The 27,955-nt window shown below is 40.2% G+C and overlaps 2 protein-coding genes across 6 annotated transcripts; both read right to left on the reverse strand.

The window, feature by feature from the left end:
* Positions 1–1,211: 1,211 nt before the first annotated feature.
* Positions 1,212–21,339, reverse strand: LOC306747671 (abl interactor 2-like; the record flags this gene model as incomplete). Of its 5 annotated transcripts, XM_079230740.1 has the most annotated exons (10): positions 1,212–1,387; positions 1,595–1,777; positions 1,987–2,067; positions 2,240–2,413; positions 4,466–4,590; positions 6,272–6,424; positions 8,877–8,980; positions 10,276–10,452; positions 13,840–14,007; positions 21,223–21,339. In XM_079230740.1, 10 exons carry the CDS (start codon positions 21,337–21,339, stop codon positions 1,212–1,214), a joined length of 1,458 nt encoding a protein of 485 aa, XP_079086866.1. The 5 variants fall into 5 exon arrangements, with proteins under 5 accessions (XP_079086866.1, XP_079086867.1, XP_079086868.1 ...); XM_079230741.1 differs by lacking the exon at positions 1,987–2,067 and having other exon boundaries at positions 2,249–2,413; XM_079230742.1 differs by lacking the exon at positions 6,272–6,424 and having other exon boundaries at positions 8,859–8,980.
* Positions 21,340–22,451: 1,112 nt separating this feature from the next.
* Positions 22,452–27,007, reverse strand: LOC306748146 (transmembrane protein 237A-like; the record flags this gene model as incomplete). Its single annotated transcript, XM_079231276.1, has 10 exons — positions 22,452–22,519; positions 23,354–23,475; positions 23,599–23,686; positions 23,770–23,843; positions 24,534–24,725; positions 24,816–24,936; positions 25,293–25,447; positions 25,650–25,755; positions 26,731–26,859; positions 26,938–27,007. The coding sequence occupies 10 exons, from the start codon at positions 27,005–27,007 to the stop codon at positions 22,452–22,454; spliced, it is 1,125 nt and encodes a 374-aa protein (XP_079087402.1).
* Between the last annotated feature and the right edge of the window lie 948 nt (positions 27,008–27,955).

Here is a 27,955-nt window from a genome sequence, read left to right on the forward strand (position 1 = left end):
AAGCAGTCGCAGGAAACACAATGTATTCGTCACTAAACCAGACGGTCTGTAAAAGTGCTTCAGAGGAAGGAAGACGGGGAAGAAAATATAAAGAAATGAGAAAGATAATGAATTTAGTTTGCAGCGCTAAAGTGTTGTGTGTTTTTTTTGCATAGCTTCCTTTCATTCTCAGGAATCAGATCCAACATATGTAATATATTTCTCCTTGTTTCCACAAGGTAATATTAAAAATAATCTAAATGTTTCACTTCAGGGGAAAGACTGTGAATGTCCTCTGTTGGGGGTCGGGGTGAGGGCAAAATCCACGGGAGTCATAATGTAGTGCACACAGCATTACTTTAAACACATTGTTTTGTTTTGATCACAAAAAATAATAATCATGGCCTGAAAAATAACAAGATTTGTTTTCCTGTAAACATGAAATTATCATTTCATGATTGAAAAAAAGTGATTTCAGGAGAAGTAATGTTTTCACAGCTTCTTCCATCAAGATGCAAGAAGACTTGTTTAAATTCTATTTGAACACAATTTATAGAGTTACTAATACTACTGCTATATTTTGGTATTTTCAGAATTGGACCCTACAGGACCCTTCTGTCTGTCGCACCTTCAAATGTTGTCACGAAGGATTAAGATAATTATTTAGTGATTTCAAGAAATCAAAACTTGTTCTGTGGACATTTAAAAACACATTTCTTGTGATCAAAAGAAACTTCTCTAACCTTCTGTAAAGGAAAAGGAATGTTGGATCCTTCACACCAAACACATCTGGAGTGAAACTCACACCAAATAACAACATTAAGATGCCTGAAATGCGTCCCAGCTCTCCAACAAGAGACCTTATTAATACTTAGTAATACATCAACTGAACCAGCATAAAGAAACCCCTTTATACAAGGCCTATTGGGTCGAGAGAGACAGAAGTAGCTCAGAAAGCAGAACAAAACAAAGTCTTAACTGATGCTCATACTCACTTACCGCTTCTGAGTCTGTCCAAGAAACTAAAGTCACAATAAAATATTAGTGAAACTAAAATTTTTGCTCCATGCTCTGATTTGCTTGCGATTGATTGGTGTGAGCATCAAGGAAAAACCAAACAAAAAAGAGCCGAGCCAACTTTTCCCTTCTAGTTCAGATCCAAGAAGCTGAACTGGAGTGAGACAACATGTTCTGAGACTGAACAAGGAAACCCAAAACACTCCTCCTTGTTCTCAGTCGGCGTAGTGCATGATGGACTCCACGTAGTTTCCGGGGAAGAGGCCGGTGGTCGCGTTCATCACGCCTTCATACCACCCGTCCTCGTTCTTCTTGATGACGTAGATGATCGCTCCTTCCTGGAACGACAGCTCGTCCTCCTTGTCGGCTGCGTAGTCGTAGATGGCCACCACTAGAGGGCGACAAACACGCCATAATGTTGGTAATGAGTAATGAGTTGAACCAGGGGAAAGAAATATACTACATGGTCCCAGGAAAAAGCTTTCTATTGAACGGCGTTAATGAGAGTGGAGAGCCAGAGTAAGGTTATTGATGATTATGTCTATCCCACAATGCAACACTCAACTAAATGTACGCTGGTAGTGTACAGTGTACGTACCTTTCTCATGGTAGCTTCCGGGGGCCCATGATGGGTCTTCCTCAGCGTACGGGTCGCAGTACTCCACTACCGCTGAGTCCTCCTCTTCGGGTCCGTCCTCCAATGGCTGAGGAGAAAGGAGGGGATCCTCGGGCCCCGATTGGCTCTCAGCAGCTGGGTGAGGGGGAGGAGGGACGTCTGAGACTGAGAGGTGAGGAAGCACATTGACAGCATTAACACAAAACTTCCTAAACAATAGATGTAATCGACTAAGGCACAAACATACTGGAAGGTTAAGAGGACTTTTTGACACAAATATCAATAAAGCCAGACATAACTGTAAGTTATTCACCAGAAGAGTAATGTAAGCACACATCTCTATGATGCACGATTGAAGGAACCAGACTACTTACTGGACTCCTGAACTCTAGCAACGAAACCCATCAGAGGAAGCTGAGGACTGAACTGGAGGAGGGAGGGGGGCGGGGGCGAGGCTGCCAACACAAACATATCAAAGATCATTTACACGTTGAGCTTTTTAATACACAAGTAATCGGCTTATTCTGAAATATATCTCTCTCTCTGAGTCCCAAACTATTTAAGGACCAGTTCACCTGCCTGTCTGAACAAAACCAGTATGAGCTTCCCCAGACTGGTGTGTGTCACAGGACATACCTGGGCTCTGGTTGTAGTAAGGACCACCGTTGACCTGGTTCTCTGTCACGATTGGCTGACCCGTCACAGAGGGCGGGCGGCGGTACGGCAGCGACCCCCCCATCTGTTGAGCCGGCTGTCGGGGCTGAGGCCGGTTCATACTGAAGAACTGAGGGACTATGGGACCTGAGACCCAACAGGGACGAGGTTAGACAGAGTACAGAGGTGTGGTGTAAATCCAGGTAGCCCTTTAAGCCCTCACCCTAAACCCTAATCCCATTTATTGTGTTTAGAGGTTGTACATGGGGATATACTATTGTAGCTCTGATTTTTATGTTTAATTTGATATCTAACATGTTTTTTTAATTTGATTTATACCATGTTTTTTTCTTGATTTGTACCTTGTGACCTGATATATAAGGGTCCCCATTTTAGGGGACCATAGGGCTCAACAGGTTTTAAGGACTGGTAACTAATATATTTAAAAATAAAATATTCAACCGCTCTTTTGGGCTGTTTGAAAACTCAACAATTTGAAGAATTGTGGCCGGTGCTCACAACTCAACTGCTAACACTTGAAATAAAACACCTGCACAACTTTAATCTTTTACTGTAATTGCCTGAATGGTTAAAAACAGAACTAATTTGTTTTTATTCTGGACCGATATCAGGCCTCAAGGAGATACAAAACAACCAAATATAAAAAGGACACGTTCCACAAAAACTGTATTATTTAAGCTGTGTTACTGCAATGCTACAGTGTTAAAGCAGTCTATATTTGACAGCGAACCAAAAACCACCCACACATGAAAGATGAACAAGAAGCCGAATTAATCAAGTGGTGACAGAATGAGTTTTAAGAAACAACTGCGTGTTGTGTATTCAGTTAATAACCTGCAAAGGAGATGAGCAGCAGAGGATATGAAATGTTGATCCGACACACTGAAATAACACCGACTCGGTACAATTTGTTCTTAGTTGCTCTCAGAACTGGATGTCAGAATTATGAAGTTGATCTTCTTAAACAATTTATCTCATATGAATTAAAGCTTTTACTCGGAGAATGTGAATCCTGAAATTGTCATGACGTGATCTAAGATAGATCGAGCAGCGACAAAATATTTGATTAGAAAAGATTTTGTTAGCTTTAGAGATTTGCCGACCTAGAACTGGAAACAAAAAATAATGTGATAGGCTTGATAAATTCTGCAACTATTTGAAAATCAATTATCATATCAGTCATTTATTAAAGCAAATATGCCAAATATTCTCTAATGGGACATTTTTTATTTCCTTAAAATGTAATATCTTCGGGTTTTGGACTTTTGAAGACATCACCTTAGGCTCAGCTTTCTCCCTCTTTAAAAAAAATGCTTAATTAAAAAAAATAATTGATTAATAGAGAACATAATCCGCAGAGTAATCAGTTATTAAAAATAAAACACAAGTTTCAGCCCTAATAGGAACTCAATCCTAAAAATCAGCCACACTCATGTAAATACACACACATTACAACTTTCACCTTTCATCTCTACAATGTAATGAAAACACAGCAGAGAAAACATGTGATTCGTGTTGGAGAACGGAGGAAGGCAGAAAGCAGGTTGATGGAGGTGGTGGTGTCGTTGGAGAAACTCACCTTCAGTAGGTGAGGAGGAGGAAGAGGAGGAGAGTGGAGGAGGAGGGGCAGGAGGAAGGAGAGGAGACAACTCTCCAGGAAAAACAACGGATTGGACATCGGACGTGCTGGGGGCGGGGTTAGAGGCCGGAGAAGTGTTGTCGGGTGCGTTTGATTGTGGGCTTGGTTGAGGAGGCGAGTCGGTGTGTGAGTTGGGTAATAAGGGTGCGTTGGGTTGTGTTAAGGTTGCGGTGGAGGAAGAGGACGAGAAGGAGGAAGGAGTCGGGGAAGGGGAGGGAGAGGAGTTAGGAGCAGTGGAGGAAGAGCTAGCAGGTCCAGTAGTCGGAGAAACTTCAAAGAAGAAGGGAGGAAGGAAGGAAGGAAAAGAGGGAGGAGATAAGCAAGAAGGGAGTGAGAACCACAGCTTAACTGGAAATATCTCAAGTAGCGGTTTCTACAAGAAGATATTCAGACATCAGGTCCCAAACACAAGTTAAAATTAATATTGATTTCAATTTCAAACAGACAATCCAGCTAAAAGACAGAAAAAAAAGAGGGAAAGAGGTCTACGAAATGAAAGGTAAGAAAGCTAAGATGTTGGGTGTAGATGTGTGTGTTACCTGGGAAGGTGGAGGGCGGGGAAGGCGTCGGCACGGCGATGGGAATGCCCACGCTGCCGCTGCCACTGTTCTCCCTGCTGCTGCTCCGACTGCTGCTGCTGGGATGGCTGCCTCCACTGCTACCACTGCACACACACACACACACACACACACACACACACACACACACACACACACACACACACACACACACAGTACATTTTGAAGAATTATCTCTTAAATTGACAAACGTCACACTGTATGTGAAATTCATGGCACAAACGGGATTAAAATGAGTAATTTGCTTTTGCATATCATACAGGTTTTCCCTGAAATAAGGTCCCATACATTTATACATTTTAATTTGACTTTCATGACAAGTTGACTCATTCAAAAAAGACACACAAGCAGAGAAAAAAAGATTAAGAAAAGAAGCAAAGAGGATGTTAGAAGCAGAAAGACAAACTGATAATGAGAATAACAAAAGACAATACAGAAGAACAGACAGACAGGAAGTCCGCTGCCTGTAGAGAAACGTCAGGACCAAAGCAGAGCGGCGGCAGTGAGTGAAGTCAACGTCAGCACAGAAGCAATGAAACGACGAGAAGCTGCGAGCACTTTACTCTGATTGGACAGATCAGGACAGACAAAGGTGGAGATTGGGTGGAAAAGATTCTAGAACTGTCCGTCCCTTTTCTCTCCATCCAGAGCACCAACAAGCCCACACAGTTACATAAACGGAAGAGCAACTGAGAAAATGGAAATGAAAATGAATCCATGAATGAGAAGAAAATCAATTAGTTGAAGCTGTGAGGATGAAAGCAGAAAGTTACTCCTCTGTGTTCACCCAGCAGTGATGCTGCAACAGTGACCGTCACTGCTGAAGGTATTAATACATTGTTGTAAGTAAATGTTGTTGTTGTTGCTTAAAGTAATACTAATACCATCAATTCCTTTTTCTTCCTAAGTTAAAGATGTTCAACTAGCCGGGGTTCACTGCAGTAACCTCCCTGAGCATCACTGCTGAATAAAACCACAGAGGAAACACTGGACAGCAGCAGAGTTTGCGATGAAGTTTAGCAACAAAGTCAGAAGAAAGGTGAGAACTCGTCAGCAAAGAGTTTTGAAAAACACAACAAATCGCTCTGATTATTAGTTTTCTGCAATGTCACTTAAAATGTTCTGTCTGGTCCAAACTTCTTACCACTCTTACGTCTGTATGCTGAATATGCAGCGACAGATGGCATCTGGTTAGCTTAGCTTAGCATAAAGACTACCAGTTTCTACCTGCTTACAGTCTTTATGCTTCATAGTTAAATGCAGAGATGTGAGAGCGGTATCGAACACTCCTTTAATAGTAAAGTATTACAATTTATTCACCCGTCTCTCCTGGTGTCAACCAAATCCTACACTTTAGTCTTAGGAGCCGTTATCTTCTTGGGACATTTCATGTATTGTGACATAAATGAGCCTCAAACTAATCAAAAATATTTGCTCATGTTCAGTTATCTTGTTAAATGTGATTACATCAGCCAAGAACTAAAGCACGCCGAGAAAGGAGAATGCGCTGAGAGGATGCTTTTTTGTTTCATTATTATTACACATCTGTCGGTCTAGACTGGAATGAAGCATGTTTGTGCAACTTCAACAAGACCTCATATTGCCTTGAAGAGTCTGGAATCCCAAACTAGACGTACAGTTGTGTTGAGCATCTGCCTTTTTGTGAATTAACTATATATAGAGCGGAAAATAGAAAAAGCATTAGAGTAAAGGGGAGAGCTCTGAAATCCCATTCTGGCAGCCGTGTTTACACGCCGACCCGGCTACCTGTATGTTCGGGGTCGATGGTTGAGGGTGGCGGTGCGGCCCGGACTGGGAAGCTGTCCGACGGCCACATTGTTTCTGGTGGGACTGGAGACATAATCGTTGGGCACCACTGGGGGGCGCACTGGCTCCAGTGTCCTGTAGGGGGAGTTCTTCCTGTACATGTCAGGGGTGAGGGTGGAGACAGGGTTAATGGGGGAGATACTTCTAATGACCACGTCCAGCACCATTGTTGCGTAACACTTGAGAGCCTGGAACAAAACAATTACATTTCATGTTAAACCAAAATGTGAGCTGAGTTTTAATCAACTTTCCCAAATGTATTTTCGTCAAATTAATGGGACATTAAAATCAGTCTCCACCTTTACCAACTGCGACATTAAAACATCCCTTTTTTTAAATTCTTACTTTAATAAGATTTAATCCAACATGTTAAATCATCCTATTAAATTATGTAAATGTGGGTAAGGAGCCACAGAGGGGCGCTGTAGCGCTAACACGCTGTGGCACCAGTACCAAACAGTAGACAGCGTATTAACTGATAATAATTAAATAAAACATGACATTAAAAAGCTAAGGATTTCAAGGTAACAGGGTACATTAACACAACATCATGATTCATGTGTAATAGAAAATTATCTCTACATTAAGTATGGGCTGGGATTTTGCCTCCTTGCTGTCAGAGAAGTGGAGAAATTGGTTAAGGTCATGTTTAAAAGGTCAGGATGTATTTTTAGAGAATTATGACTCCTCCAGCATCACAAACTGTAGAGAATAAGGACAACTGAGCATCATCACAGAATCAAAACTAGACCGAAGTAAGTAAGTTTGATTTGAATTTCTCCCAAAATAAAACACAAATAATGTCAGTTACTGCACTAGGAAGAAGCATCTTTACTAGAGGAAATCAAACATTTGTGTGGCATAATGTGCATACAGCTGATAATAAATAATACAAAACTTTGTTGTGTTAAATTATAAAACAAGTGCACAATACAAACAAAAAGAATTATTAAGAACGGAACAGTTATAGAATGTCAAAACGACGTGTGAGTGTGTTTCTGGGGTGTATGTGTGTGAAGACAGAAGGACTTGAGCTGTTGGTGGCAGCGGGATGCCGGCTCACTGCTGTGTGTTTGAGGGACTTGGCTTCTTAAGGACAGCTTCAGTTCCAAATAACTGGGGAGCTGCTTCTGTTTACTTTTTCCAACATACTCAAACACTTTCTCTTCTTACTCTATAGCACTTTTTCATTCCTGTGTTTCTTTCTCGTAAAATACTTTGACAGTTTCAGCGGCATAACGCTCCTGCCACCTAATTAAGGTTTATTGTAGAGAAACAGCCGTCTGATCAGCAGGTTACGTTCAAGGAACAGGAAGGAACATACCAACAGGAGGGATTAGGAGGGCCTAGACCAGCTGGCTACCTGGCTTCACACTCAAAGGCACATGCACACACACACACACACACGCAGGAATTATTAGTTTATTTATAGCTTGTCTTTGTATATTTTAGCAGTATTCAATTTTAGGTTTAGCTTTCTGAAAAATGTCACACAAATATGAGATGTAGAATTATTTAAAGCAATAACTCGACACTTTGAGAAATACCCTGTCTCTGGAACAAGTCTCTGCTGGTTGCCTGGCAATCACACGATGGTGGCAAGACTTCAGGAACTCACTGCGCCTGGCAAAATTGTGCGTTAAGTATATAAAATATAGGTGTTGATTTTGTTACCTTTGGACATTTTTTTCCAGCCTTCATGCTAAGCTAAGGCTCTGAGACTCTGAAACTGATCTTCCACCCTCCACTATATATATTGCTTATGAGTTTTACAAACTCTGGGTTCACAATCCTGTGTTGTACATTGTCAATAAATTAATCTCGTAACCTCGGCTAATGGGCCACTGGGTCAGAGAAGAGAGAGCGAAGAACTGAGTGAAGAAGACTGAGACAGGTTAGAAAGGAGGAGAAAAGTGAGGTGAAGGAGAAGATTGAGAGAGAAGATGAGACTGATTAAACAGAAAGTGAAAAGACTGAGAGAGGAAGCAAAATGGAGATAAAGATAAGAGAGAAGGAGGAAGAGAAACAGCTGGTTGACCTAGATGTTTGAGAACACAACAAGCTTTCACAACGCATGACGTTACTCCTCTTCCTTAGAGCACCACGTTTCAGAGTGTGTGTGTGTGTGTGTGTGTGTGTGTGTGAGAGAGTGTGATGTCATCCCCCTCTGCCGGGTCTAATCTGTAATAAACTCGCCGCAGGAACCCCTGTCCTCAAACAAGACAAACACACACAAACTGCAGCACACCACTTGTTTCGAACGTCAGCTCAAAGAACATCTGTGGTTCTGTGAAGGAGGATTTGTGTCTGCGTAATCTTTTGAAATAAAAACATTGAATACAAAATACCACATTATTCAGACATCTTTCACACATTCAGGACAAATATTAACACTCCAGAGAATCGCAATCACTTAGAAATATAACCATGAACACAGAAGAACACGTGACTAAAGGTGAGTAAATGTCAGAGAAAGAGCGAGTGTGTGACAATGTGTGTGAATGGCGACGTGTGTGTGAGTGTGTACGTTAGGCTGGGTACATACCCTAAGATGCTCATGCCTGCCCTCGGAGGGCTGGGCGGTTTCTGGGTGGGGGGGTTGGACCGGGACAGGCTCCCTCCTAGCTTCATGTTCTGCTGGCCATTCACCTGCAGAAAATACATTTTTTGAACATGATCATATTGTCTTGAAATGATAGAACCTGACCAATACTTTTGCATGGTCAATATCTAAACACAAAAATACACCAAATAGCCTGTTCAACCAAAAGGTTCCAAGAATTAAAGAACCAGGGAGAACGAAACTAAAAGAATCGGGAAGAGCAAGCAGATTGACCCTTCGCTTCTGTGCTAGCTTGTGTAGCATATAAGTGCTAACGCTAGATAAGGATGTGCTAAAGTATTCTGCTGATGTTAGCTCCACCCATTTTATCGAAGAAACTTAACGCTTTAGAAACATATATCTCCTTCCAACCTCTCGGGGTTAAGAATATCACTATTACTTAACGTTCCACCATGACAAGCTCGAAATCCACAAAAGCAGCCTGAAAATGAAGAAAATCTGAAACGATTGCATGAGAGTCTATGGAGCCGAGTTAGTTGTTGGACTTAACTGATGGCCGAAGCTGTGCTATGATTGGCTAGTCTGCGTTCCGTGGCATCAATTAAACCAAGTACAGATTAAAAAAATAACTGTGATAATTGAGGCACTATTTTAACTCATGAGGAAACACAAATTCTGTTGGTTTTTGTATATAACTCTCTTTGAGTTGGTATGTTACGAAATAATGAAAAGGACACATGCAGAGAAGAAAAAGATGAGTGTTTGATGGTTACTTTCTGTTCTCACACAAAAACATTACAAGCCCGCAGTATCTTGTACCTTTTACCTTTTACCTAGCAACCAACTGGATCAATCATTCCCTTTGTTCATTACTGTCATTTCTTTATGTATCTTGGCTTCTTTTCCTCCCTCAGTTACACACAAGATCTATTGTCCTGTTATTATGTACAGATGTGTTGTGCATCCTTACCTTGAACCTCAACAACCACTAATGCATCAATGAAAGCATTGAGAACAGGAGGAAGAAGAGGGGAGAAACGTTGTCTCGAGGTTAGTGTCAGGGCAACAGCATCATGCAAACATTAAAACTCCAGGCAGAAAGAACATCCCAGAAAGAGATTAAGATGAAGCACAAGCAGACAGAAAGAGATAACGGCTACATTTCTGTCGTTTTCTGTCTCGTTGCTCTATGTGGCACACCTGTTAAACGTGCCACGCCTACTGAAAATATCTTTTCTTGTGATGTTTAAAAGATCAACAATCACCTCTAATGTGTAGACTTGACTGCCTGTATCTAAACTCTATATGAAACTATTAACAAAACACTAAAAACATCTATAATTATTATTTTTAATAACATTATTTTTGTTATTATTCCCACCTTGACTCCATGTCCAATGTCGTCGAGCACGTTGTAGTCGATGGGCTTCCTGATGTAGCGCACTGGTCTCTCTGGATTGCCCGGAGCAACTATTTTATGTGAGCGGGTCGTGTTCTTATTGGTGGTCAAGATGCCGATCTCCCGCCTCGCCACCTTCTCCTTGTGAATGTCAACGGTCTGAAAAAGAAAGGATGGCTAAGTTAGGTGGCTTTAATAAAATACACAGAGAAAATTATAATATGTGATTTATCAAACGTGAAATAAAATTAGTGTTTCAATCCTGTTACGGTAACAACAATAATCTACAGCCAAGCTAGCAGCTCTGAGAGGCTTTACTTTGAGCTGAATACTGACTGACTGCTAACATGCTAGTGTGTAACAGCTATGTTTACCAAGTTGGTTTAGCATGCTTACACTAGCTAATTAGCAGTAAATGCAAAGTACCGCTCAGGCTGATGGGAAACATCATTATGTTTGCAGGTACTTGGTTATAAATCAAAGTACTGAGGGCAAATTAAAATGTCGACCTGATGACGGCACTAGAAAAAAATCAGAGGACCACTGACATTATTACAATTTATCCTAACGGGAACACGGATGTCTGATCATTGTTTCCTCACAATCCATGCATTAGCTGTTGGGACATTTCAGAAACAAAAATGTCTACCACATGGCGCCACCAGAGGAAAAGCCAGTGGACCATCAAATTCAGTGGGGTTTATCCTCTGAAGAACAAGAATGGCTGCACAAAATGTTATAGCAATGCATCCAATAGGTGGACAGACTCACTGTCATTGCTATATATCGAGTCAGAAATTAGGTTTAATATAACAATGATAATCTTAAGTATTATAACTTTAACATAAACATGGTTTTATTTCCATAAGACGATCTTTAAGACGCTCAAACTGCATCCAAACCGTACATTTCATTGAGCTTGAGAACATTTTTAAACAGTAACATTTGCAGGCAAGAATTTACGGACACATAAATGATGACATTTTGGTAGCAATGCTTTCTGAATGCTTTCTGATTTTTTTCTGTGTGTGGATGTGTTTTATAACGGCTCCTGTTGTCTATAAAAAAGTCTGTGAAATTTCAGGAGCCTAAACCTTTCCTGTAATGAGAGAGAGAGAGAGAGAGAGAGAGAGAGAGAGAGAGAGAGAGAGAGAGAGAGTCCTTACATTTCACACGGGTTCTGTGCTCTCACACTGCAGATATTTCTGGTGTTGTGTATTTTCATATGTAAGAAAACCTGTTTTGTGTCAGAACAAGTGTTAATTGCATTTTCAGTAGTGCATTATAAGGACATTGACTGAAAGATTAGATGAAAGATTCTATATTCTTCTTTTCTAAAATGTTGGATCTGTTCACAACTTTCAAAAAACTATTTAATCTCTTCGCTACTCATGGACAGTAATTCTACACACTCGGTCAATACATATTCTAAATTCAAATCTATATGTAAATTGATAAAAACAACATTGAAAAAGAAAATGTATATTAGAATGTGAAAGAGAGCATTAGTTACATCGTATTCTTATTGTTTGTATACCTTTAACTTGTTACTCTAACAATTGATAAATATGAAAAGCTTTTTAGTAAAAAAGAGTGTATTTGTGCAGGTTTAGCCTGAATAAATGCTCCTTTTGCCTGTGTGTGTTTACATGATATAACTTTTCTTTGTTATCTTCAAATATAAAACCTCCATAATCATGCCATAATTTGCCTCTCCACATTTGTTAGCACACAGCAGACTGGACTGAATCCTGAAATGATCACACAGTTCTACTGAATTGAGAATGGATTTCAAATCTGGGATCGTTTTGAATTGACAATCAACTTTGAATCGAACCCTCTTCACCCCAACAATACAATGAGATACTGAAAGATTCACACCTCTATTTAAGATACATGCATGCAAACTCAATCGTTCATAAGTAAGAAATTAATTCAAAGACATCCCACAGACACATGCGTTTGTCTGTGTACCCTTCATCTTACTGATTTCTACAGCATGAAAAGCAAAATGGATTATATAAGCTCATCTCACTGTTAGTCTTCAAGAGAGGGAGCTTCATGGAACGAAACATTCGCCTACATAACAGATGTGACTGTCTCACTGCACTGAAAGCAGTAATTATGACGTGTAATCACAGTCCTGGCTTAACATAACAGAGAGAAGCATCTCATTATTTCTGCATGCAGAGTATATTCTCACTATACTGAGTGTTCAGAGGTCTGAGGAGGAGAATGGGTCCTCTGTACCACTGAAAACTACAGTTTTATTCCTTTAAATACTTGCTACTCTGTATAGGGACTGCTGTGCATTTCAATGTTTAATTTATAAAAAATCTTCTTTTTCTACAGTTGGTGTTAAATAATGAATCTCAACACAGAGTGCACTGACCAACGTGTGCTCGTATGGATGATGCGTGAGTTTGTCTGGGAAAACGAATGCAGTGTTTTTGAAGTATACCAACGACAAAAGCTTTGAGAGAGAGAGAAAGCGCAAAAATAAATCGTTTGTCGTCAATATACAGTGTGGTGAGCTGTGTGGGTGCAGAGTGTTGTGTAAGCCTGATCAGACAACCAGCCTTGCTTCACACCTACAGATGGTTTTATTTGTCTGACCAGCTGACAAACATGAAGAAGAGTCTTGTTTTTCCTTTGTCTTCCTATAGTATCTGTGCAGCAATCTGATACTTTAGATGTCCATCTAAAATGTACTCAATTAGCTGTGTGTTAACATGCAAACTAGTGTCCTGGTTTGGAGTCTTATCCTCGTTTTAATTATCTTCGTTTCCATAGAACATTGAGAAGCCTACTTATTCATCCGTCTGTCGACATGATTATAATAGTCTCCGAGTGTTAAAACAGTCTGTCAAAACAAAAGTGTTTTTGACTCCCACATTCATAAGGCATTATATATGTGATTTTAAGTTTAACTTACACAATTCACTGCTCCTGAAATTAAGCTAGTGACTGTTGAACTCAAAAGCTATAAAGTCCCCAGAAAATGTATACAGGTATAGTTCATTGGCACAAATACACTAAAAATAATTAGTTCATAACCCCAATAAAAAACATACATACATCAAACTCTCATGTGGGCAGAATGCAGAGTGGGAAAACTATAAATACATATTTCTGCACTCTCGCCACTTTTCGATGTTTTTCTGCAGTTTATTACTGTTGCATTGCTTTGGGATTTTGTAAGAGCAATATCCTCCTGAGAATGAATTCTGTGCTACATTTGGCACGACGCAGTGAAGAGAGCAGCATCCACAGAGCAGAGAACATAAGCGAGACCGCATGCATACACGACTACATATTGTGTGTGCTTTCGCCCATGAGTTCTCTCGCCAACAGACCTACACTGCGTCCATGCTAATGATTCATGCATGCCGACAAAGCTAGTCATCAATAACACAATATATTTGTAGAATTTCTCTGACTTTCAAAAAAAAAAGCCGAGGGCTTTGGAGAGGTCGCTGTGCAGTAATGCCCAAATAAATATGAACCAAACTGAGGGCACGGGGTCATCTTGTGTTCCCACCAGACCTGTGAAATGTGGTTGATGGAGCTTTCCATGCGGCGGAGCTGCGAGGCCTGGATGTCCAGCATCTGCAGCACGTTGTTGGCCAGCGTGTTGATGAGGTAGGCGACGCTGGCCAGAGACTGGGTGGTGTAGCTCTTTGTCTCCTCCAGCGCTCGCTCCTTGTCTGCCGACTGCAGGAAGTAGAGGGGAGGACAGATTTAGGATAGGAGTCGCACCGGTGCCACCATTTTCATTCTCATAGACGCAAAAGAAAACAGCAGTGGCAGATAATCAATACAAGGGATGAAGGACACACATGAGCAAAATCAAGACCCAACATTCTACTTGTATTCTTCTGAAGCTTATTGTCTTGTCTTTTTTATTTTTCATCACAACATTGGATATCGGAGGTTACCCATGATCCCCCGGGAACAGCTCAACTTGACGCCTGAGACGTTATATTTTGTCCAGCAAAATGACAGGTGTCATTTTATATCAAATTACACATCAGGCGCCTCTAGAGTACCATGGACTAAATGTCACAAAGTTATCGGTTAATACAACACCTGCAATAAATTAAAAGATAAGAATTTCTAGGGGAAATAGATTAATTTGGCTGCTGCTTTTGAATCAGAACACATTTATTTTTATTTTATCTTTATTTTGTACAGCATTTCTTTATTTCCTTCTTGTTCTCGTCTATTTCCTTTTTTATTTTCTTTCTTTTTCTGTCTGTCTTTCTTAATCACTTCTCTTCTATTCATATAGAAAGTAAAAGGAAATATATGGAATTAAGGCAGCTTGGTCTATAAAATAATACCTCCATTAGTGCGGCCTTATAGTTTGCCTTTCAGTAAAACCAACTACAAAAAAATAATATATATACATATAAAAATTTAAAAAAACGAGACAAATGCACATTCACTCACTAACACTAATTAATCCACTTTAATGTCCTTGTCAAAATGACAGCATGATAACCATGTGGCTAAAGGAAACACGACCTAGAGATCTGAAAATGAGCATCAGTATGTGTGTGTAACCGAATGTGGGAGTTGTTCATTTGTGTGTGTGTGTGCAACATGTATACTGTACGAGTACATAATACAGCAGGGACAGTATAAAAAGACACACTGATATATGTGTGTGCACTGAAGCATGATGTAGGTCAGGTCTAACTCATTCATGCCCGAGGTTGACAAGAAACACACTGACACCAATGTGTGTCTGTCTCTAATCCACACACTCTTACACTCACACTCACACTCACACTCAAACTCACATTCACACATACTCACAGTCAGACCTCAAACTCCAATTACTCAATCAAAGATATGTCATTATATAATAGGCCAGAAGATGTTTGTTATTTTCTGAAATAGGGTTCATAACACTAAAATCAAATCGGCACTTGTCACAGTCAGTGTAATGTGATGTATTTCTGAGTGAATCTGAACAAGTAGAGTACAGTCACAAGACACATTTGATCACTTAAGAGTATATTCAATTACATTTTCCAATGCAATGTTAAGTGTATAGCCCAAGATCACAAATTTCTGTCAGAGGACTTTACAATCTGCACAACATGAGACATCCTATGCCCTTGGACATCCTTGCATCAGATAAAGAAAAACTAGAACAAGTACACAGTAAGTGTATCTACAAAGTTGTGATGTCGAGGACTGTTGGCATCCACCCACAGCTCCCTTACCCACGTTGTTGGAAAAGGAGGAGGACGAGGGAGAAATGACTAAATTAGGCTAGAGCTCAAACACTCTCTTGAAAATATAAACAAAGATCTAAACAGTCTGACGGTGTAACGGTTCAGAAACAAAGAACGAGACCGCAACACAAACGTCCACGGTCTCGTGTCCCAATTCCATCTTCTCTTGATATTTTTACAATGTGGTATTACTACTAAATATCTGATTATTATACCACTGCCCTTCTTTAAACTGGAGTTGTTGTTTTTTTAAAAGAGGCCCGCGTCAGATATTGTGTGACTCTTTATGTAGCGACAGGGCACACACACACACACACACACACACACACACACACACACACACACACACACACACACACACACACACACACTACCTGAACTAACCATAACTCTTTTCAGTCCAGTCTTCTCTCCCTGTTTAATATATCTTTCCCTTCCACTACTCCCTCTCTTTATCACATCATCCTCATTACATCTCTTATTTTCTCTCTCCCTTTCCCCATCAGCCATCTGATGTCCTATTAGCGGTGACCTAGTTGGAGGGCTGCCTCTCTGGCCCGAGGACAGTGCAGAGCATCAAACACACACAGACACAAATTTAATGTTTTTTTTTTTTTCCTCCATTCCAGCTAAATGTATGAGGTTCATGTACATGACTAAGATCAGATTTACATAGAATCGTATTCACGCTCTGATTCCTCTGACCTCTTTTTTTGGCCTAACGGTCACATTCCTGCTGTTAATTTGTTCTGAATAAGGCTCCGGTGGTAAAACAGTATTACGCTACATGTGGATATTTAGAATGATTAGAATGATTTTCAATACCGTCATAAACAGAGATGCTGTGCTTCCTGTATTGATTGATTGATGTATTTATTGTAGTGCACAGCAGACCCCACCAGAGGTTGGTCTCTTTTCGGTGTAACAGGCAGTTGAGTTTTTTTGGGGTTATACTTCCTCATGCTACAAAAGCGTATAGTTTATAGTCACATGATTATTCAACTGACAATCTAGCATTACCGTCAGCTCTCTTCAGCCTACTGATGTGTAGGTACCACTCACTGGTACCCACTCTGTGTGTGTGGCTTAACATTAGCAAGCGCATGGTTGAGAGAGAGAGAGACAGAGATAATATGAAATTATCAACAGTATTATAGCTGTGAGTGTAGCTATTTGTTTGGTAAATAAATGCAACAACTCCTGATTAAAGTGAAGAGAGTTAGTTAGCCGCAGCTTCTGTACAAGATCTTAAATTGGGCTCACTTTTAAGGTGGACTAGCCATTTCCAATTTAGTGAAGAGCCACTTCTCTGAGTTTTGAAATTATCAAACAACATCAACATGGAAAGAGCTTAAAACTGGCTATAGGTGTGGAGGCAAAATATACTGTCATATGTTAAGCAATTATCATATTTTCACAAATAATCTGAAGGAACAACTAACAGGTTCCTCTTCTAAAAAAAACTGTAACAATGACTTTCTTTAGCATTTTAGTTTAGCTAAATAATAGTCATATTTCATTTGTAAATACACATTTTAGCTGTTTAGACTAATATTTGGTCAACATTGTAATTACCAATACAGAGAAATGTAAGTTGTATTTATTTGGAGAGAAGTCATATTTTAGTTACGTTATTTTATTTGATCTTTTTTTAAGTTCTGTCAAATTATCTACTCCGATGCTGTAAAACAACACAAACATTTCTGGCAAATCAATTCTAAAACATGTTTAGCGGAGGTCAGCTAGCGGACAGGTGATACAGGCAGAAGCACTCCGGTTAAAGTGCTTCTTACCTGCTGGTGAGAAGCTCTGACATCTGAGAGTCAGAGTTTCTTTCATGGACCACAGAACGCTGTTGATGGACACAAACATGGATGTAAATTCAAGGTTCACTTACTCAGATATTCCCACAGCAGCGACATACGGCTGAAAGCTTTAGGATTACCCAAGTAGGTGAACCTTTAGTTTAGATCCTCAAAGCGCAAAACAAACATTGACATTTTGATATGTATGTATTTGAATGTAAAACTGACAATAAAAAAACTGAGGCGTGCAAATGAATATTGGTGGATGAAGTACATCCAGACCTGTGTATGTGTTATCTAAATCGGCAAATTACAGCCATTACTGTCAGACAGCCTCTACTTACTGACCATGCTTGGCAGTGTGTGACAGAGGGGAATATGTGTCATAGTAAGATACACCTCATTACTCTTTGAAAGAGACTCTTTGTCTCTGAACCAGATCCATCCAATGCCAGATCCACCCAATGCTGCAGCACTCATCTAACACACACACACACACACACACTCACACACATACACACACACACACTTTTTACCTTACAAGGACCCTTATGCGCTACAGAAGGTATTTCAACTTCTAATCCAGATGAAACAATCTACATTTTATCACATAATTACTATGTAATATAACAGCTAACTCTCTAATTGAAATGAAATGCTTAAGTAGAGACTGAGCTGTACATCTTACATGTGTCTGACACAAGAAGAGGAAACACGGAGACCAGTTTCAACACCATAGGGCTGAGGAAGACGCCTTGAATTTGCCGTAAACCAACATGATAAGTGTCTCATTAACTTGATGGAAGTTATGTTTGTGTTTGGTTAATTCATTCATAGCTGTCATCTGAAGCCTTTAATGCACCCAAGAAAATCATGACTCTAAACGAATGGATTTAACTCATAATTAAATTGCCTCAGACAAGCTGTCAACTAGTCAAGTACATTTTTATTTATATAGCTCAGTATCAAAAACCTGCCTCAAATCGCTTTAAAATCTGTACGGCATACGACACCCTCTGTTCTTAGAACATTTAAAATAAGGAAAAACTACCCCCCAAAAAACTCAACAGGGAAAGAGTAGAAGAAACCCCTAAAGAGCAAACATAAAACAAAGTAAGAACATAAAAGAATAGTTTATCTCTCGCTGTGATGAAATGTGAAACCATCATGTGATCTGCTCAGGTCTAAAACTGCCAAGCTTCTGAGAACAAACCCGTCTTTCCACACGCCCCCGCAGGAGCTGTTCCTGGCACCGACCAAGGTGGAGGCTGATGCTCCTTCAACTCGAAAAACAATCGCCATGGTTTCCAAGCAAAAACATGCACACACACACACACACACACACACACACACACACACACACACACACACACACACACACACACACACACACACACACACACACACACACACACACACACACACACACACACACACAAACACACGCACACACACACAATGTCCAGCCTCCTGCAGTGGTACCATGTGTTTTCAATGAGCAGCAGCAGGTCAAGTTACATTATGACTACCTCTGCTGACAGCTAACTAGTACCAGCTGTGGAGGACCCAGAAAAAAGAGGACGGGGGACGTTTTTTGAAGAAAAAAAAGATGATTAGGCTGATGGCTCATATATATATATATGTATATATATATATACAAAACATTTCTGTCACAGCTTAAAAACCTACGAGCTGTGTTTTGCAATAAGGTAATAACATGTTTTCCTTCTGGACAATGTCAGGTAGGTTTGGCACTTTTTTCATCAAAAACTCAAATTTTTGTTTTCATGTGGGTAAAATGTCAATAATAATAATTTCAACAACTTGATTTTCACAATGTAAACATCCGATGCCTTCTTACTATTGTGTTATTATTGATATGAACAATATCATTAATAGTATAACGAGGAGCAGCTGCCCAGCATTAAAAACAAATCTAGACATATTTAATCCTGATAGTGTCTAACAGCCCAAGAGAGGACCACACAGTGCTTAACAGGGGTTAACACTGAATCCAAATATTTAGCCCATGAAACAAGATCAAAAGCTCAACTGCTGGATTATGTAATAGCTCACATCATCTGCTGGCAGTGAGAATGTAGGCCATCCAGTGGGCACCGAGTTAGCCCTGTTAGGCCCCATTTGGGCATGTAGTATGAACAGGCTAATGAACTAGAAAATAGTATTTTTATTCAGAAAGATGTGCTGTGATGCTGGGAGGAGAATGCTATTACTCACAGAGAGAAATGAGTGTTTGGAGTTATTTCAGAGAAAGAAAAGGAAGGAAACATGAAAGAGCAGAAGGAAGGAACAGTTAAAGAGGGCAAGGAAGGAAGAAACTTCAACGAGGAAAATTTGACATTTGGGGAGACGGGAAGAAGAAGAAATATGGTAAAGAAAACAAAAACAGACAGGGTGCAATGAGGAAAGAGAAAAGGAAAGACAAAAATGGGGAGAACGCCTTCCCTAATGATCACGTATTCATTTGAGCCTTTTGAAAAGGCAGACTGTTAATGCAGCTTGTCTTCTTGATTGACTGCTGCAGGAATGTGATGAAGATGAAATCTGGCAATGAACAGGTGTTAACTTAAAGCCAACTGAGGGGGAACAGTTGTCCATAACAGTCTTTGCTGCCCACGCACGCACACACACACACACACACACACACACACACACACACACACACACACACACACACACACACACACACACACACACACCGCATTTAGTCTCCACGAGCAGACTACAGAGATGGATGTCAGCCCAGTACACACACACACATACAGCTGAAACGATAGTCGATGCAACTATTTCAATAATTAATAAAGTCCTTTCTCAAGCAAAATTGCAAAAAAATATTACTTAGCTTGCTGCTTTTTCTCTGTCCAACAAGATAATAAACTGAATATCTTTGAGTTTTGAACTGTTAGCTGGAGAAAATAAGCAACTTGAAAACGTCACTATGTTCTGAACAATAAATTGATAAATCCAGAAAACGAGCTGCAACTTGGTTGCTGTGGAACTTGTGGCTGGTATTTACAAATCTGGTGACCACTTGAAGGCAATGTCCAGGTGATGAAAATAGACAATGTGGACTTTACATGTTTGTTTATTTGAGTATTTATTTGGATCTCCATTAGCTTTTACCTGGAAGAAAAACAACTCCTCAAATGGCATAGATCAACAACGTTATGCTAATATCATGGAACAACATAGATCACAATAATTATGTCCAGCAAAATCTCCAGAACTGGTAAAAGAAGATAATATTATCACTGAAATCCAGTATTTAAGTAATAATTACAACAATAGCATGCTAATTGGTCTGAGAGTGTGTTTCAGTTTGAACTGGGCCATCCTTTCCCACCATGCCAGACTCCCTTTGAAACATCTCCGTATGATGAATCCCTGCTTGTCTGCATTTGTCCTACACTTCGTAGAAGATGTATCAAGATATGTAGAAATAAACACAAATCGCTCTTTCATTCGGCATGCATGGAATAAACCAATTACAAATAAAATCACGTAAAACATCTACTTTGACAACTGCATAACCTAATTACGTATCAAGTTCCAACACTCGTTGGCACGAGTGGGAAAAAAAGTTGAATTTCCATAAAAGCAGATGTGTTTGTCGGAATATTTCAAAGCCGAATTGACTTTGCGGTTCAAGCTGTTCAGCCCTACAAGAGGTCATTATTTAAATTGAATCCGGCGTGACTTTTATCTTTTATATAAAACCTCACGGTCACATAACGGAGCCTGGTACTGTCATTCCATCACTCCACTCACCAAACCGCCCACTCCCTGCGAACATTACCCCGATTTGTCATTTTTAACTTGCCGTATACACCTTCTGTTTAAACACTAGCATGTACCTGAACATAGTTGCTTTCGCAGTACTCCGCTACTCTTTCCAGGTTGGTATAACTGTCCAGTAAAGCTTTCCGTCCCGCAGGAATTTCCTCCTCCAGCAGCATTTGTAGCTCCGCCATCTTTGCATGGTTTTACTACTAACGGCTGCGGCGCGCGCTGACTGGATGTATCTCGCTGCCTTCAAGGAATGTGGGCGATATCACAACTACATTACGACATAACGAAAAAAACGGGAATTTTAGAATTTTCTCTTACATGTTAATAGAAGAGGAGCATGCAGATCAACACATTTCATCAATATTGGCAGTATATAAGAGAGCCTTGTTCAATTCCTTATGAAAACAGCTAATTATGTCTCCAAGTCTCTAATTATTACGCATCTACAACTCCATCAGTTTCATGGAGCGTTCATGTGAACTTCGTAAAAAGAAAACTGCAGGATGTAAATGAGATAGGACTACTCCATTGACAAGCTTGACAATTACCAGTGGTGGAAGTAGTATTTCAATCTTTTTCATAACTAAATGGTCGGCTAAATGGACTGCATTTAGGTAGAGGCTGCCATGCAAGATGTCAACCCCCTCATCAGGAGTGGTTAAGGGTTCAGTGTCTTGCTCAAGGATACTTTGACACTCACTGGAGAAGCCGGGGATGAAAACATTGTCCCAGTTTAAGTTGATGTCAAACTATGTGTAAATGTAGTGTAGAAAAAAGTAAAATGTAAAACATATAGTAGCATAAGATGGAAATACTACATTTAAGTAAGAACCTCAAAATTAGGTTCAGGTATTTCTCTCATTGCCTTATTGCAGACCTTTCTGGGTTTAGCAGGGGTGATTACTGCCTTCAACAAGCCACCACTCTTCATTGCAGATTTGACAAACCGTGGGGTATCATTAAATCCCCTTCATTCTACAATTTAACTTCCTTTAGGCTCATGATGTTGACTGACTGCTGCAGACATGTGATTAAATTAAATATTAAAATAATTCTCCTCACTTGTTTTTTTTAGAGCAGCAGCACCATCCTGTGGTCAAACACTGTCACAACAAAAACAATTAACAGGTGATACTGTACATATACTGTATTTATTTATTTACAAAAAAACACTCAGCAAAACATAGTGCTAGATAACATTTTGTACAAAAACATACATTAAATGAACAAGATAACTGATTACGAGTCAGACAGACAGACAGACAGACAGACAGACAGACAGTTTTGCAGACGTTCAGACAGGGATGTCCAGATTCTCGTCTCCTCTCGGGAATCCCTCCACTTCCATTGTCATCAAAAACTCTGCAAAGAAAAACAAAACCATTACATCATAACATTACTTGAAAAAAAAAAACCCACACACACACTTGTACAGTATATTACTTGAATATTTATAGTTCATAATATACATTTATTAATTGTATACCTCATTGACTTGACCCCAAGTTATACATTAAAGTCACTGTGTGTAGGATTTGATAACATGTATTACTTTGGCACTATCATTAAGAATGAAACATACAGCAATGCACACGTTCTATCTCGAAAACAAAACATACAATGTGCAGCTATGTTTCCACTTAAAACCAGGTGAAAACACAACATAAACAAAAAATACACATACATAAATATAATACACATAATGTGTATTAGTATTATTCACTATTATTATTATTATATAAATGGGCATACATATGCAAGAAGTCTGGGTGTTATAACATAAATATTCTTTAAATATTACAACAACAAAAAACTGATGTTAGTAAAGATCCAATCGATTCACCAACAATACAGTATGAGCACTGATCTTCATCCTGACCCTGATGAAGCCTTGGTCTAACAAAAAAGTTGCTCTTTAAACTTTTAAGTGTTGCTTCTGCCTTAATGGACATGACTTAATCTATCACAATAATGTGAGAGATGCTATAATCGCACAACTATTCACCCATTAATTCTGCAAAATGAACCAGAGCTGGGTTTCCTGCTCTCATATTACTATCTGTCTTTTAAACTCCTTTAGTTTACATGCGTGTCAGCCATCACCCATATCTTGAGTTTGCTTCGAGTCTGTCCATTACATGTCTGTCTCCAGAGATTAAACCTGACAGTAATGTGCAGCACAATATCTGAACCTACCTTCTGTGTAGTCGACGTCGGGCCGGGTGGAGACGACAGCCCAGGCCAGGCCCACCAACAGCGCCACCACCAGGTTGACCACAATCCACGGCCGCAGGATCTGCTGCTCTGAACCTGGAGGCCTGGAGGAGGTGAGAGTAAATACAATATAGTACATTAAAATACAATATACTATAGTACAATATGGTGCAGTACAACGCAATACCGCTCAGTACAATAGAGTGGAACACAATACAAGTTCTCACCACAGAGTCTCGTTGGCTGTGGGATAGAGGTTGATGCGATCGCTGGTCATTTGCTGACTGAGGGACAGGATCAGGGCTATGAAATATACTGAACACAAAGACAGGAGATGTAACACATCCTCATCATCATCTTCTTCATCCACATCTTCTTCTTTGTCTTGTCTCACTTACAGAAAGAAGCCAGGGCAGCGGGGTCCAGAGTGAGGAAGCCTCTCAGTGCCATGGTGGCTTTGGCCAGGTTCACCCTGCAGGTGAGACCAAACATTAAGCTGTTAGTCTTTACTTCACTTGAGTGTTTAATTTTATGCAACTTTATACTTATGCTACTTATGCTTACACTATGGCACTTCTTCTCAAAGGCAAATATTGAATGTTTTTGCACCATATTTGTCAAGCAGCTTTAGTTCTCCAAACACAGTTTTTCATCATGTAGCTCCAGGTGTGTTGATTTTAAACTATAAAGTGTTCCTTCATATGTTGAAAAAATGTTCCTTCTTCTTCGGCTAAATAAACAATATTAAATGCTTCATCACAAAGCTGAAAAAAAGAGCTATTTTTCTGATGCAAACATATGATGATTATATAGATAAAGCAATATATAAAGGAGTATAAATCAGCAAAACTTGAAAAATGTACAGCAGTGAAATGAAACACACATTATTGCGGCAGTAATATTAGTCCAAGGCATCATATATAAAAGTAAAACACTGACAGGGAACATTTTACTGCACAATGATTTTACTTTTCAGAGTTAAATGTTGCTATAGCACTTACATATTTTTACTGAAGTGAGTGCAAAATGTTTACTTGAAGAGGATTATTTACAGTAGCGTATCAGAGACTTGGTGTCATACTGTTGTATTGTGAAAAAAAAAACTGGCATAATAATAGACACACACACACACACACACACGCACACTCAGAGATCCACAGACCTGTCGAATGCCGACACAGTGCTGATGGCCAGCAGCAGGTACAGCAGAGACTGAGCTGGGTAGGCCAGTGGGTGATACTGCTGCAGCAGGTTGGGCAGCATAGTCATCTGCTCCCCCGCCAGCACATACACAACTATGATGTTCCACACCGCGTAACCGGCCAGGAAACCGTGAGAGAACAGACCAACCACCCTGCAGAGGGAGAACACACACAAAAGAAAAACATGTGTGAGAGGAGTGATCTAATAGTACATATGTATGTGTTTGTGAGCGAGTGCAGACCTGAAGCCACTGTGGACCCTCATAGCGACATCTCTGGTGGTCCAGATCTGTCTGGGGTCCATGTAGTCATCCATCGTCTCTGCGTGTCGGAGCTGCTCAACTCGCTCTGCTTGGAAACGCCCTGCACACACACGCACAAATAAATAATGTCAATAAATGTCCAAATGTGGATACATGCGTGTGTCCATGACTGAGTGAGTGTGCACCTCTGTGTCCGTCCGCGGCTAATCTCGCATTCTGCTGCAGAAGCGACGCAATAGTTTGGCCTTGCCAGTTATGGCCGCATGCTCAAGGACCTCTGGGGGTTGCGGTGAGTCACACTTTCCCCAAACACTTTATTGTTCATTGTCGTCTCGACAGGAGGTGATCAAATAGATGGTTGTATTCGATGAATCACACAATACACCAGGTTGTTGCAGACACACCTGACGGAGATCGGCACTCTAATGAGTGTTTGTTTTCATCTTTCACACTCACTGTTTCTCTCCACAAAGACTTTGCCGACCGGCTGGCTGTGTCCGTGTGGGGCGGAGAACAGGGAATGCTGGGGGATCGGGGACTGGCCGCCTGTGATGATGTCGTCGTCCTCGGCTCCCAGATCACTGCCGTAGAGCTCCGGCGCCTTCGCCTTCCTGCCACGTGATGTAGGAAAGAGGGGTTTTGTTCAAAGCAAGTGGGTGGAGAAGGAAATACCTCAACAACCATTGGATTGATCGCAATGAAATGTTGTTCAGGAGTTCCTCTCAGAATGACTTGTAATAACTTTGGTGATCCTTTGACTTTTCATCTAGTGACATCATCCGTTCAACATTCTCATTAATGCATTAAACTCACTTCTTCCTTTTCGTCTTTCTGGTGACAGGAACAGTCAATTCCTCTTCGTCCATGTCGGGCTCGGCCATGTTACCGTTTGGCACGTCGACATTCTCTGCTTCCTGATCTGAAGAAAACAAAACGTGACATAAAACATGAGGTTTAGTTTCAATACAGAGAAATCCTTAGATATCCTTGTATCTTGTTAAAAGTCAGCGCTACATGTAATAGCTTTTTGAAGAAAATCCTTTATTTACTATGACATGTTCATAAGGAAGAACAGAAAAACCCTGCAGTTCAGTGTTGTCTCCATAGTGTGTTTAAAGTAAATTTTAATGGTCAAAATCTGGTTTATCCACAAAATATAACTGAAATAGTGAAAACTACTGAATAGATGAAATGTGGGGATGATGTAATAACCTTGTTGATCCTCTGACTTTTCATCTAACACCATCTTTAGGTACACATTTGATTTAAAACACTTCAACATTAACAATTGTCAAATACTTTGGTTTATGACTAAAATACCTGAAACAAACTAATGTCATTCCCATCAGATTCAGCTGTACTTCTTACTGCTAATTCACAAACGGCAGCATGCCAACAAGACAAACTTAGCTGGTGAACGTGAGAAACATGAGCATATTAAAGTCAAACGTCAGAAACACTTGTATAAAGAACAATTATAGCCTATACTACAAGTCTTGCTGGAGTTTTGATATCTTCTAATTTTTCCCATCTCCATTGACCCTTTAAAGTCGGTGAAGAAATCCCTTTTCTGCTTCTACAAACATGCAGATGCATAAAGTGAGCCTCTAAGTACAGCGCCACAAAGTTGCCAGCATGTTTTGTAGACTCTCAATGCATTTCGGGCTGACTGCACCTTTAGTCTTGTTGCATATCCTTTCTCATGTTATCACCCCTGTGGGCTTCACAGCAGCCAAGAATGCCAGCTTAGTTTGATGGAACGGACAACAAAGGTGGCGGTGCTGCTGTGGGAATGAAACTTAGCCCCTCCCCCTGCTGTTCTTACACAAACACATGTTAATCGCAGGTTCTTAAAATAAGGTGTCGTGAAGAACAGTTGGTGCATTGTTTCTACCAATAGTAGGCATCCTCTTCTTTTTCTTCTTCTTCTGTGGTGCTAGATCCTGCGGCTCTGGAGTCAACAGGTCTCTGCTGAAAGAGTGGCTCCTATTGGTCACTTCCTCCGTCTCCCCCTCCAGACCAACTGTAGTGGAACAACGTATAGTGAAATAGAAGAGAAGAGAATAATATGTGGTGTGGAGCTGCAGGTGTCACCTCTCACCTTCTCCCTGCTCCTCTCCATTGAGGACTTCCTTCTTCAGCTTCTTCTTCTTGCTCCTGCCGGTCGGCATGGCTTCTCTGTGATAGGATCAAAAGTTCAAAATGTCATGAATAAAATCAATTACCCAGACCTTTCAGCATGTAACATTCCGTTTGAGAGTTTCTTTATTTAGTTTTTTGTGTGTATTTAGGTCAGTTAATTATTGTTTAACGAGGATCTTGAGGTGGCTGGATGGTGACGCCTGTTTGAGTTAATTGGATTAGCATGAGCTTTGAGGACAGCTGGTAGAACGAGGCTTCAGGAAACACGCTACACGCTACACACTGCAGCATGTCAGCGTCTACATGTTTATATGATGATTTCCACCTTCCTGTATGGCTTCGCATATATAGACATAGCCCGTGTTAGGCATGTTGATCCGATCACTGTGTGAACACTGAAACCAAAGTAACCGGCATTTTGGTTCTGCAGTTTTCTTAGTTCTTGTTCACATTCACCTGAAACATTACAATACTAAAGCTTACTTAACCCCAAATTTGGTTAATTGAGGAAAACAAACCTACGATTAACAAACCAAAGATACAGACTCACATTCAATACATACCGTATGTGATTTATTTGTGCAGGTGAGCGTGAACGTTTTTTCTATTTTGTATTGTGACTCTCAGTAAAAGAGCCAATAAGCTCATTTCTGAAAAGTACAGTAAGACATGTCAGTCTATGTGGTTGTTGTTCACAGGACGTAGCCGGTTCATCAGCTGCCCTTACAAAGTACTACACAGTCATAACATGGCACCTTGAACTTTGACCCTCTTGCTCTAATAACTGCTGCCTAAAGCGTTCTGGGGCCTAATAATCAGAAAAACATTCTGGCTTGTGTTCTGCAAAATGGGACCGGATGCAGTTGGACATTCTGGTATTTTGGGAAAACTGTATTTCGCATACTGGGACAAATAAATACTGGGATAAATACATATTGGGACAAATAAAATCTATTTCTGGCATACTAAGTTGTTTG

The sequence above is a fragment of the Taurulus bubalis genome (assembly GCF_910589615.1).
Source record: "Taurulus bubalis genome assembly, chromosome: 15".
Classification (NCBI taxonomy): domain Eukaryota; kingdom Metazoa; phylum Chordata; class Actinopteri; order Perciformes; family Cottidae; genus Taurulus; species Taurulus bubalis.